A 14,607-nucleotide genomic window follows, 5' to 3' on the forward strand; every position below is an offset into this window, starting at 1 on the left:
AAGCTCACGGCCTTCCTATTTATGTATACAACAACCCTACTAAATGCCAACCCAGCCCCAAACAACCCAGAAAAGAAATGAAGAAGGAAGTAAAAAGGTATCATTTAAAATCTATAACCATAACCAAAGCAAATCAAATCTTACTCGGCATCCAAAAGAGCAACAGGAGCCTGGTCATCAACCTGAATTCCACCTCTCTTCTTCTCATTACTATCCCAGAAAGGCAACTTCCAGCCACCCTCATTCTCAGGCGTCGCCAACCAAAGACGCATAAGGTGGCGACGGGGGGCAGGGGGTGCATGATCCGTGTATGCGGTGCGGGCATGCAGAACGTGCGCATTCGACAAGAACTGAATATCACCGATATCGAGGATCATGTGCAGAGACAAGCGCACACAGGTTTCTTCCAGCACGCGCAGGGCTTCTTGCTGTGCGTCTGACAGCGGGGGGATAATTCCTGCGTCACTGAAGCGACCGAGGGAGCGGACGTAGTATGGGTCCCATCTGGTATTATTGTTAGATACTGATGATTGGAGATGGAGGGTGCTGATGGGGCTTACTTTGTGTAGACACGGGCGTTCTCGCCGCGCTCGAGGTAGATCACGCTGGTGCGGATGTAATCTTCCTGCCCCTTACTTGTCTCGCCCTTGCGGTCGAAGTACCAGATTGGTTCAGTGAGGGTCTTGAGGACGTCTGGGCGTTCTGTGGCGAGGGTGTTGTAGACGTGGTGGGAGGAGACGAGGTCTGATTCGCCGCCTTCGAGGGCCTTGGCGATGCAGAGGAGGCCGACGATGTCGGAGTCATCGGCGTGGAAGTATTGGCTGGGAAGGGGGTGTTAGTTGATTGTTCGTTTTTGTGTTTTGTGTATTTATTGGAGAGAGACGAAACTCACCGAGCATTGGTGCGGTAGATGCGCACTTTGTCAATCTGGGTCGAGTCCTCGCCGAGATCCTTGACGTGGCCGAGAACGTGGCCGCGGCTGTTCTGGCTGACGAAGTAGCCGAGATATGTGCCGAGACCCATGTATGCCACGGCGGACTTGTGGTTGCCCCATTTCTCGACGGGGAAGCCCTTGAAGAGGATGAAGCCCTTGCCGTCGATGAGGTCTGCGCGCAGGTCGTGCAGGTAGGCGGCTAGGTTGGGGAGTTTGAAGTTGGTCTATTGACAGGATGATTAGTTTCTGTTTTATAGATTTCTAGATATGAACTGTGATATTCTCTCTCACCTTTGAGATTCCGGTCAGCGGGGTCTTGGATGCGAGGAAAGCATCCGATGCTGTGCTCAGCTCATCGATCTGGTCCTGGGTGAAGACGTGCGTCCATTTTTCTGGGTTCTCGCGGTAGTCCTCGGCCTTCCAGACTGTTGGGCCGTCGATTTGTTTGGGAAACTTGTCGAAGGGGATGATGTGGTCGTATAGTGGGGGATGTTGGCCGGTGGTTTTTAGTCCATCGGGGAATCGATCCCATGAGATGGGCCCCACGAGGTCGTGAGGGGCAGTTGGGAGAGAGGATGTAGCAGCGGGAGCCATGGTGGACAGTTATTACCGAGGGGAATATGATGTACAGATTGAAGCACTAAAATGCAGGGTCGTTGGTTTATTTATATTTTATCCGATCTATGCAGGTGGTGAGCAATGTAGTGGATTATATGGCGTGACGAGATCCGATAATTTTACGCAAGAGGATTCTTAGTCTTTTCTTGGTCTTTTCTTTGGATTTTCTTGTATAGCGGAATGAGTGCCGCTACTAAACAAATGAAGCTGATTGGAGGTTCAAGGGCCGGGATGGCGCAATTTGCGGGGTTGGATGTTGTGATGACAGTGGGGGATCACGTATATTGGGAGAGATTGGGTGATAATGGGAGATATTTGAGATAGTTGAGATGAGATAGTTCATGAGTAGTCATTAGAGATAGGTATATAGTAAATTGATTAGTTGTAAAGTAGTGATATAGCTCTTCACGTTGAAATAAGGGCAAGGTAGAGGATTCTAGTAATGTATATATATTCACATACTATATGTTTAAAATATACATTGCACATCTCAAACATTCAACCAGTCACAGTCTCGGCCGATAGACTAAGGTTATCCATTATCCTCTAGCACAACCGTACCGGCAAGTCGTGTACGTCGTGCACGTCGTGCATGAACCGGCTAGTCGGGTTGATGAGATCCAAAAGAAGAAGTACTCTAGGCAGATCTCATCCGTCAATCTTAGACCTCTCATACATGTGAATAATCTATCGGGCGAGAGGTTTAAGTTTTCTTCACGTTCTACCTTAAATATGGGTTGGTCTTAGGGCTTGGAGGAGCTCATGGTAATCCTGTTCCCTTGGTTAACCACACAACTCTCTTCTGTCGCAATTGATAATTCACGCTATACCCATCGATATATCTCTAAGCACTTTTCTTCTTATATAGCTACCTTCGAATATTGTAAGTTGTTCTTGCTCTCTTGAACTTTTACTTTTTTTACTTCTTCAGGATCTTTGAATGCATTATTTCAACCTATTTTTCCCTTTCCTTCCCTTTTCACTGTCTCCATCAAGGCCTCCATTTAATCTAACTATTTCCATGACTCTGTCTCTTTTGATGTTCCTGATGTTCCTGATGTTATCCATGGATCCTCAGATCTTCTACAGACAAGGATTCGCTTTCCTCTTTGGGATGCCCCACCAGATTACTCAAATCCTTATCGGGAGTGGGGATGCGAACGCCCTTTGGCAACTTCAATTTTCATATTTGTAGACTCGCATATCATATTCTTTCGTTTAGAACTTTACATTCATTTGAATAGAGGATATCCAAGCCTATGGCTCAACACAAGATCCATGTGGCCGTGCTAGATGCCGACATCCCATGCCTCTCAGTATACAAAGCGCGAGGTTTATACAGCTCGCAATTCCGCGTCCTGCTACAAGCAGCCGCTCAGCGTCTGAACAAAATATCAGAAACCCTCAAAAAAGGACCTCTCGCCGTCCATGTAACGGCCTTTGATGCCGTAGGCGGGTCCCTACCTCCTCTGGAGACCCTACGGACCAACCCCCAGTCCCCAGCCGAGCTTCACGCCGGCGGGCCATTGAGTCCAATAGATGCAATCCTAATCACGGGTTCAGCATCCTCAGCCTATGAAGACAAACCCTGGATCCATGCAATGCAATCCTACATCCAAACAGTGCACGCCCATTACCCAAACATAAAGCTCTTCGGTTCCTGTTTCGGACATCAGATAATCGCCCAATCCCTCCTCAGCACCAAAGCAAACCCTAACAGTCCACCAACATCAACATTCCATGTCGCGCAGTCCCCCGCCGGCTTCGAAATGGGCATCCAGCCCATCACCCTCCAACCCGCCTTCGCTGCGCGCTTCCCGCCTCTTGCGCGCGCTACAGCTCAGAACCCATTCCGCATCCAGCTCATCCACGGCGATGTAGTTGTACCGACCCCCGAGATTGAAGCTGCCGCGGACCAGGTGGGGGTCTCGCTGCCGGCCCCGTGGTCTAGTATTGGGAGTAGTGCGCAGTGTGCTATCCAGGGTCTTTATAACCCCGGCCGGGTTCTGACGTACCAGGGTCACTTTGAATTTGATACCTTTGCCAATGGGGAGCTGATGCACGAATTTGGGCGTCGCGGGGGTTGGTCGGCGGCTGTTGTGGCAGAGTATCAGGAGCAGATTTATCGCTCGCGCATTCCTGGTTTGGAGGAGGAGGATGATGATGCTAAAGCTGCTGCTGAAGCGGTTTTGCTGTTCTTCGCTGGGGAGGATGGGAACTTGATGGAGTGTGGTGGTGGTACTGGTATTATGACGCCTCCGCTGGATTGATTGGGCCGGGGGGGGGTTTACGGTCGGGGTGAGATGGTACGATGCTTGGATGTGTATGGTCTTTAGCGGTATCGACTGGAGAACTACATGTACGTTTTTCGATCCGTTGTTGGGGACTTTGTGTGCAAGCTGGTTTCTGCATTCCCGTATTTTAGCATTCTGCAGTTGAGCGAGTTTGTTCAGGTTGAATCCCTTGCAAGGCAAACCGCGCGGCAAGGGTTTCGGATGATGCTAAGCATGGAACACGAATCGGATTTGCGTACAATTATAGTTCGTGCTCAGCTCTCAGCCACCCCTTAAGTGGCGACACACTGGGTTACCATGATGTTGGACCCTGCATGGCTGAGACGTGGTATGTTGGTCTGCAGGAAGGGATCAGTGCAGTACAAGGATGGAAATAGAATTAAGTACGGAGTACAATGATCATAGTTCTTGGATCTATACCATGCATGGAGTACTTATTATAGACTGCATGAAAGCTAGACTTTAGATGAATTCTAAGATCAGATATACTGTTAGTAGTTAGCCCATCGCCTACGGCAATGAAAGTCTCGACTTACAAGCTCTCCACCTTGGCAAATTAAGTGGAGTGTGACATGCTTGACATTTCCAGTGTACCCGTGGACGGATAGATAGTGTATAAGTCTGATAACAGCTATATTATAGGTACTATACATATATTACATATATTATTGTCAGATATTACTAGTTATATACGTACCTATGGAGTACAGAATACCAATACCAAAACCAAAACCCTCGAACTTGAAATCTCAGACTTTTCCGTTGATCCCCCCTGCACGGCCACCCAGAACCGGGATGGCGTGAAAGTTGCACCAATGAGGATGGAGGTAATTGGTGACTCGGTGGGGATTGGGGGCCAATCAGGCTGCTTTGGGATGCTCTTCATCGGTAGTTGGTTATACAGGGTATTAGGGGTATTTTGGGGTATTTTGGTATTTAGGCATTCAAGTAATCTGGAAAGCTGTGCCTTTATTCGATTAGAGTTAAGGGTAAACGGAGGAGATCGGAGCTGGGATAGGTACTTGAGAAATATTCGAGAGATGTACAACATATATAAGGGTGAATATGCTCAGGGCGTAAGTCACGCGCTTGCTTATACCTGAGCACTATCAGTGCTTGCGTACACCTCCCCGAGGCCCCTTCTTTGCTCTGCATTACTACTATGTATATACTTTATACGGGGTACTTATCGTATGTTCGATCTTAGAATAGGTACATACGGAGTACACACACAATATGTATACGTTCTATAAAATTAGAACAATTAACCAACCGTGGAAACCAATAATACTACACGTAATATTACACTGTAACGTGGCGCTAGTTCGCCACCCGGAGCTTCTCTCCCTTCTGGAATGAAGCTCAGGAGCTGGGGAGAGCTTCGGAGGGGCCGCTGATAGCGCCTATCGCGACATAATCTTTTTTTTTTTTTTTTTTCCTTTCGCCCGAAGCTGTGAATTATGTTTGTATGCTACCTAGGTTGATGTGTTTTAATGATCGTCTGAATAAAGCTTTAGAAGCATCTAAGGATGTCACATCAAAAATGAAAAAAGTAAAGGCAATGAAAATCGCTAGAAGCTCGGCGTTCCACCGGGGTTTCCGAAAAGCCGTGCTATTCGGTATTTAAATACCAGTACCGTACGGTTTCGTCTCTTTTTCTTTTTTCTTTTCCCCTCAATTTTTTTTTCTCTCCCTTTTTTTTAAAAAAAAGTATCAGTACGGAGTACGGACTAATAGTATCAGTAATACTATGTAGCGTGGAACATTCCAACAATGGGGATTTTTACAAGGGAAGCTCAAAGCTGCACGCCCCTCTTTTTGGTTATCGATACTCGATAGGGAACGATAGCCACGTATGCGAGCTCATAGTTAACTAGAGTAAAACTACAATATATAAAAGGTTAGAATAAAGCTGTTCCTGACTAGAATTCATAGAATTAATTCGAACTGTACCAGAACTAGAATTTAGCTATAGAAAAAAAAAATACAAAATAAAAAAAAAACCCAAGAACAAGAACGGGGCAAAAAATAGAATAAGGCGAAGTCTGCGTAATTACCCGTAATACCCCCAGTGTGCACTCTCCCACAAGCCCTTCCCCAAGTAACCTCTGAATGTATGAGCCGCCCTCTCATCCTTTTCCTCTTTTTTTTTACCATTTTCCAATTCTTCCCTTCTTCTCTTTTACCAGAGCATGTTGAACTGCATTTTTGTCTATTGTTCTCACATAAACCCTGTCTGTGCTTGGCTGACCTCTTTATTCGCCCCTCCTTTTTTTTATCTCTCGGATGAAACATATGCACCATGCCTCCTCGAAGCTCACTGACTAGCTCTTTCTCGGTAACCGATGCCAATAATGAGGTGGTCTGTCCCTTGAAGAACAACGATAATTCCAATTGTCGCAAACGATGCCTCGGTGTGAGTACTTGCCCTCGAACCCCCACCTATCATCTTGCTCGTGAAAGCTATACCCGTACAACTCTGGAGTTCGACTTGAAACTAATCCGGTTGGTGCTCTAGGAAAAACGCTATCGCTCCATGCAGGAGCACATTCGACGTGCGCATCCGAACCATTACATTCCGAAGCTCCCGGCTACCGAGGAGAGCTTCCTGATGATGGTGAACACCCCGCTCGAGCAACGGGTGCAGCTGTCACCTCCCGAACCCGCTCAACCCCGGCGACCCCACGGTGAGTTTCTTTCCTTGATTGCCCTGCTTTCTCGCTAAATATAACTGACCGCTACCCACAGATGTGGCACCGGAAAGGGACATCTATGTCGCTGACGGTTCCCCGGCTACCCCTCGAGCTCTGGATGAACCCCACCCAGCCGCGGCGACTGCGGCGGTTGCTCTGGCACAACTGCACCACCATCGACTAGCCTCGGACTGGGATACAGACATGGTTTGTCACTCCAGACTGTTGTGGGCTTCGAGGCCTGCGTCTCTCCACAGTGGCACTGACCCGCATTTCCCCAGGATACCCATTCGGATACCGACTTGAGTCATCCTCGCCTGCGTGGAGCTATTGAACTTCCCCCACTCCGCGACCATTTCAAGCAGGAATCTCTTCCACCGTTTACGCCTCGTCCCCGCGAGCTTCTTCCATCCATCCTCAATCACTCCCCACCCGGTCGCTCATCCACATTACCGCCAATCCAGCGGAGAGACAAGTTTTGCCGCCCGCGCAAATCCTCCATCACCCAATCTGCCCGTAAACCCAAGCAAGATCGCCCCAAGTCAAAAGAATTCGGGCGGCGACCAAGCCTCGGTGACCGTAAAGCCCTTTCAGCAGAGCCACAAACCGCGGCCTGGGCGCAAGGCAAGCGCTGGGAGGATTTGATTGAAGCCGCGACGTCAGCAACCGAAGTAGACGATGAGCCCTATTCAGAGGTGAGTTTGAATGCAATTTTGGACTCTCTTTTTTTTTCAGTGCTGATGCGCCAAATTTAGGCTGGTCGGTCTCCAACGATTGCCCCACTACTTTCCAATGTGACGTCTGCTCCCTCTGGAGTGAAAAATCGATCCTCGCTACCACCCGCTTTCCAATCTGCAGGATTGCCTCCTATCTCTTCACATCGGCCATTCCCACCGCATTCATATGCCGCCTCGCCTTTGCACAAATCATTGACCCCACCACCATACGAGAACCACCGCGGCCGTGAGAGCGACTTGGAACCATTCCCATCAATTGAATCATCGCTCGATTCTATGTCTTCAGCATCCGGCAGAAATTTTGCATCATCGGTTTCGGGAGTCGCGCCATCCATAAACTCTGATTCCAGCCCAGTTATGAATCTTATCCCGTCCATTTCCCAGCGCCAACAACACCGATTCTCCAATCCTACTCCGGCATCTTTCCGCAACAGAGAGGTTCAGGTGTTTTGCGCTCAGTGCAAACGACCCTCGGCACTGAACGAATGCTATGCCTGTACGGAGTGCATCTGTGGAGTCTGCCGCGATTGCGTGGGCATGTTCATCTCAAGTCCGCCCGCTTCATTCCGAACTCCGGGGAATGGCCCATTAAATAATGCCCCGTCACACGGACCAACAAGTTACCCTGGTCCTCGCGGATGTCCGCGATGTCGAACGGTCGGAGGCAAATGGAAGGCCTTCCAAATCGACATCAAGTGAACGACTTCAATAAGACAGCCTACATTTTTGGCTTTACGCATTTTACGATTGATGTTTGATCCACGTTCATTCTTACATTGTTATTTATTCTTCATCATTCCATCGGCTTTTCTGATTTTTTGGGGGGGATTTTTTTTTTTACTGCGATCTGGTAGGATCCATCATCCAGACGATATTGCGGGAGTTGCTTTTTCCAGGCCAGGTCTTTTCGGTGCAGGTTTCCGACAGTCAAAACTCCGAAGAAGCTGGTCTTCAACATTCAAGGTCTACATTTTCTTTTCTCTCCGCATTCCGGTTCATGTGGACATACTCTTTTGATCATGAGGTATATGCTTTTGATGCTTTTTCAAGTCTTTCATGTGATGCGAACTTGTACTGCAATGATTTCATTCCGCGCTGTTTATAGAAGAGAGCTGTGGCTGTGGGAGGCAGCCTGTCCTCTCCCGCCATCCAATTCTTGATTTATATAACTACCAATTCACTCATCCCAGATGACACTGCTGAGACCCTCCGCAGTCCCCACCTTTCCGGGCTCACCAACCTGTAGAGAAGCAACCTCCTCACCCAGATTTCCAGTCTCCGGATCCCGACGCACAATCGCAACCGTCGCAGAAGCCTGATTCCCAATGGCAACCAGATTCCCGGCCCGATTAATCACAAAAGTTCGCGGCACCTTCCCAAATGCGGAAAACGAGTCTCGCAACTCCACCGACCCATCCACCGGCGACCGATCAAGCACAACGATTGAATCATTGGGCTTGAACCCCTGATCAGTCCGAATCGAAACATAGACCTCATTCCCGATCCTACTAATCCCAGCCGGCGTCGCACCCTCGGGCATAACACCCCCGGGATACGGCACCATGGTTTGCGTCTTCTCGAAAGACAGACAGCCAGACCTCGAATACGAAACATCAAACACCATTATCGTACCCCCGATCTCGTTAGCAAGATACAACATCGTCTCGCCGACAGCCGCCACCTTCCGCGAATGCGTCGACCCAACCCCAGCCGACCGGTCAGTGCCATCTGTCCAGAAAACACCGTGCCGTGGGCCGCTACCGTAGGTAATGTTCAGGCTCGGACACTCCGAGAGCTTTCCCGACGGGCCATCTTGGATTGCGTACACGCGCAGCAGGTCCGCGCCCAGGTCCGGACTGAGGATGAACGAGCCCGTCGGGTCGAGGAAGACTTCGTGTGGGTGTGGGGAGTCCTGCTGGGCGACTTTGCCCGGTCTGGTCAAGTTGAAATGGAAGGCTTGTAGGGCCGGTTGGTTTTGTTTGATGGGCAAGGCGAAGGTTGAGATGGCCGATCCTCCGCTATTAGATTGTTAGCACAGGCCCACATTCACCATAATCATGACCAACGCAAGGCAAAACCTTAATCTCGGAAAGGAATGTAGGTAGGAAGTAAAGGAAAAACAAAAACAAAAAAAAACTTACTAATGCGCAATTGCAATAAACTTCTTTCCGTCATCCGACTCATAGATCACACTATTCACGCCCCCACCGACAGTCTTTGCGACAGCGCCTTCGCGCAGTGTGCCGTCTGGTTTGACATGCAAGGCCATCAGCGAGCCGTGCGTGGAAGCATCGGCCGTGCCATCCTCGTCGGAGCAGTAGACAGTGCGGGTGTGCGCATCTAGGGTAAGCCAACTTGGCATGTCACCGCAGGTGTTGAGGGTTTGTGATAGGGAAAGGTTATCGTTTTTCAGCGTTAGGCTGTAGACGTTGCCATTGTAGTGGGTTGCCCAGAGGTGGGCTGGTTTGGAGGCAATTGCTGCTGATGTTGTTCCTATGGCGGATAGGACGGGAAGGAGGGTTTGAAGGTGCATTTTGGCGGAATTGGTAAGTTGTTGCTACCTATGAGATTTGATGTGGGATGGGATTGTATGTAAATAGTCGATGTAGTAGATGTGCTCCGTACGATGGGGGGAATGTGAGAGACGCGATGATCGGCGGTCCCTGTGCAGGAATGGATCGAGGGGGAAGAGGGGAGAAAGGGTGACATTGTCTTTATGTTGTATTGCTTTAGTCTGTTTCGGTTGTGCATATTGTGCTTATATGCAGACTAGTTTCATATAGTAAGACGGAGATATAGCGGGAATTAATGAATTAATTAGGGCTAAGGGGGCAATTGGGTATGATCGGAGCTATTCTTCCCAGCCACATCGTCATAAAGCGAGAATACAGAGTACATGCATAATAATAATAATATTTCAAATGCAACTGCAACATACTATGCAATGTACTATTTCTGACTTTCTTAGCTTACATTCATCCCATGTTGCGTGGGGGTTTCTTCATTACTAGAATAGGGGGGTAGACCGAAAGGAAATCGATTCTGTACATAATTCACATAACTGTTTTTTTAAACAAGTGTCAACCCAGTATAGCAAGCATCATTGCGCACAAGCTCAGTCTTGACCCCATCATCTAATGACACTGAGTACAAGCTACCACCCAGGTCAGCCACATACACAATGTTGCTCGCCTTATCCAACTTCAAGCCAATAGGTTCATGAAAGTGACGTGCCAGAATAACCTTTTGGAAATCCATCTCCTCACCACCAACATACGCGCGGTTCAGCGTGCAGCCGAAAGGGTGTTCACCACGATCCGTCCAGTACAGAGTCCGACTCTCGCCATCCAACTCAATATCAATAGGCTCCGGGAGGTTATTCCACAGACACCGGATATCAGTCCGATTCTCGGCAGTCTCACCCTCAGAAATATCTAAGCCAGCGCAGAAGATCTGACCACGACCAGCCTTGCAAGGCCCCTTCTGCGTCCAGTACAAGAGACCGCGCTCAGCATCGACAGCAACACCCACACACCAAAGCGTCATCTGCTCCAACAAATTGGTACCAGGATCCACACGGCGTTGGACCAGGATAACATGGTTACTACCATCATAATCACAGCGATGGACGCTTGTGCCCTCACGGTCACAGAAGTAAATCTGTTTCCGCGACTCGATAACAGCGAGCTGCTTGGGGGTGTGTATCCCTCCAACGGGGACAATACACATCATATCGCCGCCCTCGAAATCAGCAGACCAGACGGAGCCATCACAGGCTGCCGGGTTGCGGCCCATACTCGACCAAAAGACGCGCTGCGTCTCCAATGACACGTCGATACCATCGGGCATGTTCAGACTGACAACGGCGGGGGTGAGTTTCTGTGTTGCGAGATTGAGACGCAGAATTTTGCCATTGGAGTGCACCTGCGAGACATCCTTGGCATTTCCACCGAGCCCGGAATCCAGCAGGTAGATGTCTTTCGCCGCGCTGTGCGGGTTTGCTGGGGTTGCTTCTGCGGAAGCGGATTTCGCGAGCGGGGGGTAGAGGCCACCCTTTTCGCTCTTCTTGCCGAGGCGGTTTTGTTCGATGTATTCCTTGCGTAGCCAGTCGACGGTTGAGACGGAGGGAAGACCTCTCTCTTGGATGTAGTTCTCTTCGATGAAGGCAACGGTGTCGAGGCCGACTTGGTCCATCAGTTGGCATGGGAGAGGGCCGTTCCTGAACATGTGTTCCCAGAGTAAGTCGATTTCGCTGGGGTCGCTGACGCCTTCGGAGAGAATTTGCATGATTTCGCGCTTGACTGCTGCCCAGATGCGGTTGAAGATGAATCTATATAAGGGTTGGGTCAGTCTGTGCTGATATATGGATTTTCTTTCTGTTTTGAGAAGAATAATGCATACCCCGTCGATTCGCGGCGAGCTGTCACTGGCAACATGCCACACTCACCCAAGACGGTCTCCAAGTAAGGGAAGATCTCGGGATCGGTCTTACCACAGGTCATCAGCTCGACCATGCGGATAGAAGGAGGCATAGCGAAGTGGATATTGAAGACCTTGCGCTGGCGCTTGGGAGAGACCTTAACAAGCATCAAGGTTGACTTCATCGAGGAGCTGTTGGAGCCGATGTAACAATCGGCCGGAGCATACTTATCCAATTCCCCCAAAACATGAATCTTCAACTGCAGCACCTCAGGCACAGCCTCGACAATCAACCAAGCATTGGAAATGGCGGGCTCGAGCTCGGTGAAAGTCTTGCAGTTACCGTAGGGCGCGGAAGTATACGACTCGAGATCAACCTGGGAAATGGCGGCCTCCTTCTTAGGTCCATCCGCCTTTCCCTCCTTATCTTCTTCGCGTGCCTTGTGAATGCGCGGCATCAACGAGAACTCGGCTTTATGGCGATCGATGTAATTTGCCGTGTCGCGGAGAGCCATCGGCGAGGGATCCCGGATGTGGACATGGTATCCAGCAGCGATGAAGACACAGGCGATGCGGCGGCCAAGGACGCCGCCGCCGATAACTGCGACGGGGCGGTCGGTTCTGGGTTTAACACCCATATTGAAGATATAGGTAGGAGAGGAGTATGAGGAGAGGGAGGTGGTAATGGATATTGTTGATATATAAAATGTATGTAGATATGACGTGGACGGCGGAAAAGGCGTGGACTTATTTAGGAAAATATCACCATGGCGAGAGTCGAGTATAGCCTTCTTTATATGTCTCTTCTTTTGATTTAGGATCGGAATTTACCATGATATTCATCAGTAAGTAGGTCTTCTACGTACTTGGATTGCACTATACCACCCCAAGGTCATTGGATATGTTAGGGTCCCGCCACTAGAAGCCGACATCATTGGTATGGGTTTTCAAGAGAAGAAAGACTTGTGGATATCATGACTGTATTTTAACGTTATCAAGGCCGATATAATGCCACTGAGAAGTAAATTCAGGATCTACTCTGCAACGGAGGGAGTTCGGGTGGTGGTGGAACGCCCTTGGGCTCGGATTCGCTACGGAATCGTTACGGAAACAGTTCGGAGGAACTCGCAGAACGTTTATTTCTATTTTTGACGTACGTGAAATAATTTCTTTAGGCTACTACGACTAAGTATGCCATTGGTTCATAACTCTCTCATTGGTTCATATTGCCAGGCATTGATTTAGACACTCACTTTACAAGTATGCAAAGGTATATCCCGGCCAGGGATCGGAGACTAATTATATAGTCTAAGGTTATATGTAGAAAAGTCTCTTATATAGAATATGATTTTTAACCGCCCTCGTATATATCTAAAAAAGATAGCTCAAAAGATATCTAAAAAGACATCCAAAAGGTATCCCAAAAGACAGCTCAAACGACAGCTCAAAAGACAACTAAGAAGAACCTAAGATGGCCTTATAAGGGGCCGATTACAGTTCTTGTCTTGTTGTATATGCCTCCGGCGATGAAAGTGGCGGTGAGGTAATATCTAATGAGAGAGTTATGAACCGGTGGCATACTCAGTCGCCCGTAGGCTGCTTTACTAGATTTCTAATAACGGCCGTCAGAATATATGGTTATTTAGCTAGTATTGCTTTTTGAGGGCTATCAGAAATTAGGGTGCTTATAGAATCCTATGATTAAACTGATATATACTTCAACCATTCGTTCACTCTATTATAGACCATATCATATAAAAAACGACATTATTTGACATTGAAAGTAGGGACACTCGTACACCTGTAAATAACAGTATTCTATCTGATTACTTTGCAGATTTTTGCAGCTAAAATAGGAAATCATTGGCAAAACTACATATGTGGATTACCTAGAAAGGCCCTAGGCCTTCTTGCCCTTTAGAAAGCTTGGGTTGCACGCCATCCATCGAATGATATCGTCCATACGTTCCTCGCTCTTGTTTTTGTTCTCGCCGGCAAGCTCTATTGCCTTCTCTAGCGTCACCGTGAGCTTAGGCTCCCCGTCTTTCTCCTTCTCTTCGTCCTTCCAATTTCCGTTAAAATAGAAGGCTTGAATAACACGTACTTGACGAGCGCCAAAAAAGGAGATTAACAAGGCAGCAATATTAGGAGTCCCCGAGAAGGTCGGCTGACGGGACCGGATGCCAATAATCTGCACTAACGCTGAAAGCTCGCTCGCGAGTATGCTATCCTCGTCAGGGGAGTCGAAGTTGAAAATGGTCACCTGTAGATGGGGATGGAGTGTTTCCTGGGAGTCGTGATCTCGAACGCAGAATCCTTCTAGGCTCAGCGGGTACCGTCCCCAGGTAAATGGATAACCAGGTGCGCGAATATCATCAACCTTGTAAAACTCATATTCTTCGCTTGGTAAGTGGATTATTAGCAAAAGCGTTTAAATCGCGAGGGGCGTCACATACTCAATCTTTAACCAGAGCCTAATCGTACTTAGCGATACTCCGGGATGCGTACGCGAAGAATCGGTAAGGTCCGAGTAACTGTAAGTGCGGTCCTGGATAGCATACCATGGATATATTCAGTGGAGCCAAGTCTGAAGTTGTGTACTTCAGCTTCTTCGGGGTGTCGCGGTTGACCACGAGTCAATTTCACTGGCCCTAGATTTTCGACCTTAGATTGCGGGGTGACATACTGGTAAGACGTTCCTAGTAAGTAAGAGACAGACAAAATAAAGGTGCGTGAAGCTGATAAAGTGGGATGAAGCTTATGAAGCTTCATAAGAGCCAGGGTGGGTGGGTCCATTTATGCTCCCGAGCGAATTTGCATGGTTTGTTTATTATTGCTGCCTGAGGCAACAACGACGAAGTGTCCAACCGGTTCATAACTCTCTTCCAAGGTTATTGGATATAGTGACACAA

The 14,607-nt window shown here is 48.6% G+C and overlaps 6 protein-coding genes across 6 annotated transcripts; 2 read left to right on the forward strand and 4 right to left on the reverse strand.

Moving 5' to 3' along the window:
* Positions 1-140: 140 nt before the first annotated feature.
* N7455_011743 (TauD/TfdA family dioxygenase) lies at positions 141-1,528 on the reverse strand (the record flags this gene model as incomplete). The annotated part of the gene is made up of 4 exons (XM_040960369.1): positions 141-504; positions 561-821; positions 893-1,158; positions 1,226-1,528. The coding sequence occupies 4 exons, from the start codon at positions 1,526-1,528 to the stop codon at positions 141-143; spliced, it is 1,194 nt and encodes a 397-aa protein (XP_040809192.1).
* Positions 1,529-2,811: 1,283 nt separating this feature from the next.
* Positions 2,812-3,822, forward strand: N7455_011744 (type 1 glutamine amidotransferase; the record flags this gene model as incomplete). Its single annotated transcript, XM_040960393.2, has 1 exon — positions 2,812-3,822. One exon carries the CDS (start codon positions 2,812-2,814, stop codon positions 3,820-3,822), a length of 1,011 nt encoding a protein of 336 aa, XP_040809196.2.
* Positions 3,823-5,966: 2,144 nt separating this feature from the next.
* Positions 5,967-8,105, forward strand: rfeD (uncharacterized protein). The gene is made up of 5 exons (XM_040960401.2): positions 5,967-6,262; positions 6,365-6,533; positions 6,595-6,746; positions 6,821-7,234; positions 7,295-8,105. Exons 1-5 carry the CDS (start codon positions 6,149-6,151, stop codon positions 7,973-7,975), a joined length of 1,530 nt encoding a protein of 509 aa, XP_040809154.1. The 5' UTR covers positions 5,967-6,148; the 3' UTR covers positions 7,976-8,105.
* Positions 8,106-8,453: 348 nt separating this feature from the next.
* N7455_011746 (lactonase family protein) lies at positions 8,454-9,809 on the reverse strand (the record flags this gene model as incomplete). The annotated part of the gene is made up of 2 exons (XM_040960383.2): positions 8,454-9,294; positions 9,418-9,809. 2 exons carry the CDS (start codon positions 9,807-9,809, stop codon positions 8,454-8,456), a joined length of 1,233 nt encoding a protein of 410 aa, XP_040809180.2.
* A 536-nt stretch (positions 9,810-10,345) lies between these two features.
* N7455_011747 (uncharacterized protein) lies at positions 10,346-12,333 on the reverse strand (the record flags this gene model as incomplete). Its single annotated transcript, XM_040960411.2, has 2 exons — positions 10,346-11,606; positions 11,678-12,333. 2 exons carry the CDS (start codon positions 12,331-12,333, stop codon positions 10,346-10,348), a joined length of 1,917 nt encoding a protein of 638 aa, XP_040809144.2.
* A 1,262-nt stretch (positions 12,334-13,595) lies between these two features.
* On the reverse strand, positions 13,596-14,491 carry N7455_011748 (uncharacterized protein; the record flags this gene model as incomplete). The annotated part of the gene is made up of 3 exons (XM_065606744.1): positions 13,596-14,097; positions 14,152-14,169; positions 14,382-14,491. The coding sequence occupies 3 exons, from the start codon at positions 14,489-14,491 to the stop codon at positions 13,596-13,598; spliced, it is 630 nt and encodes a 209-aa protein (XP_065459910.1).
* Between the last annotated feature and the right edge of the window lie 116 nt (positions 14,492-14,607).

The sequence above is a fragment of the Penicillium solitum genome (genome assembly GCF_028829755.1).
Source record: "Penicillium solitum strain IBT 25940 chromosome Unknown utg000009l_segment0_segment0, whole genome shotgun sequence".
Classification (NCBI taxonomy): Eukaryota; Fungi; Ascomycota; class Eurotiomycetes; order Eurotiales; family Aspergillaceae; genus Penicillium; species Penicillium solitum.

Excerpts from the sequence above, each read along its gene's own strand:
- rfeD (XM_040960401.2), top strand. The coding sequence starts at position 6,149 with ATGCCTCCTCGAAGCTCACTGACTAGCTCTTTCTCGGTAACCGATGCC. Across the intron at positions 6,263-6,364 it reads GTCGCAAACGATGCCTCGGT|GAAAAACGCTATCGCTCCAT; the intron begins GTGAGTACTTGC and ends TTGGTGCTCTAG. Across the intron at positions 7,235-7,294 it reads ACGATGAGCCCTATTCAGAG|GCTGGTCGGTCTCCAACGAT; the intron begins GTGAGTTTGAAT and ends CGCCAAATTTAG.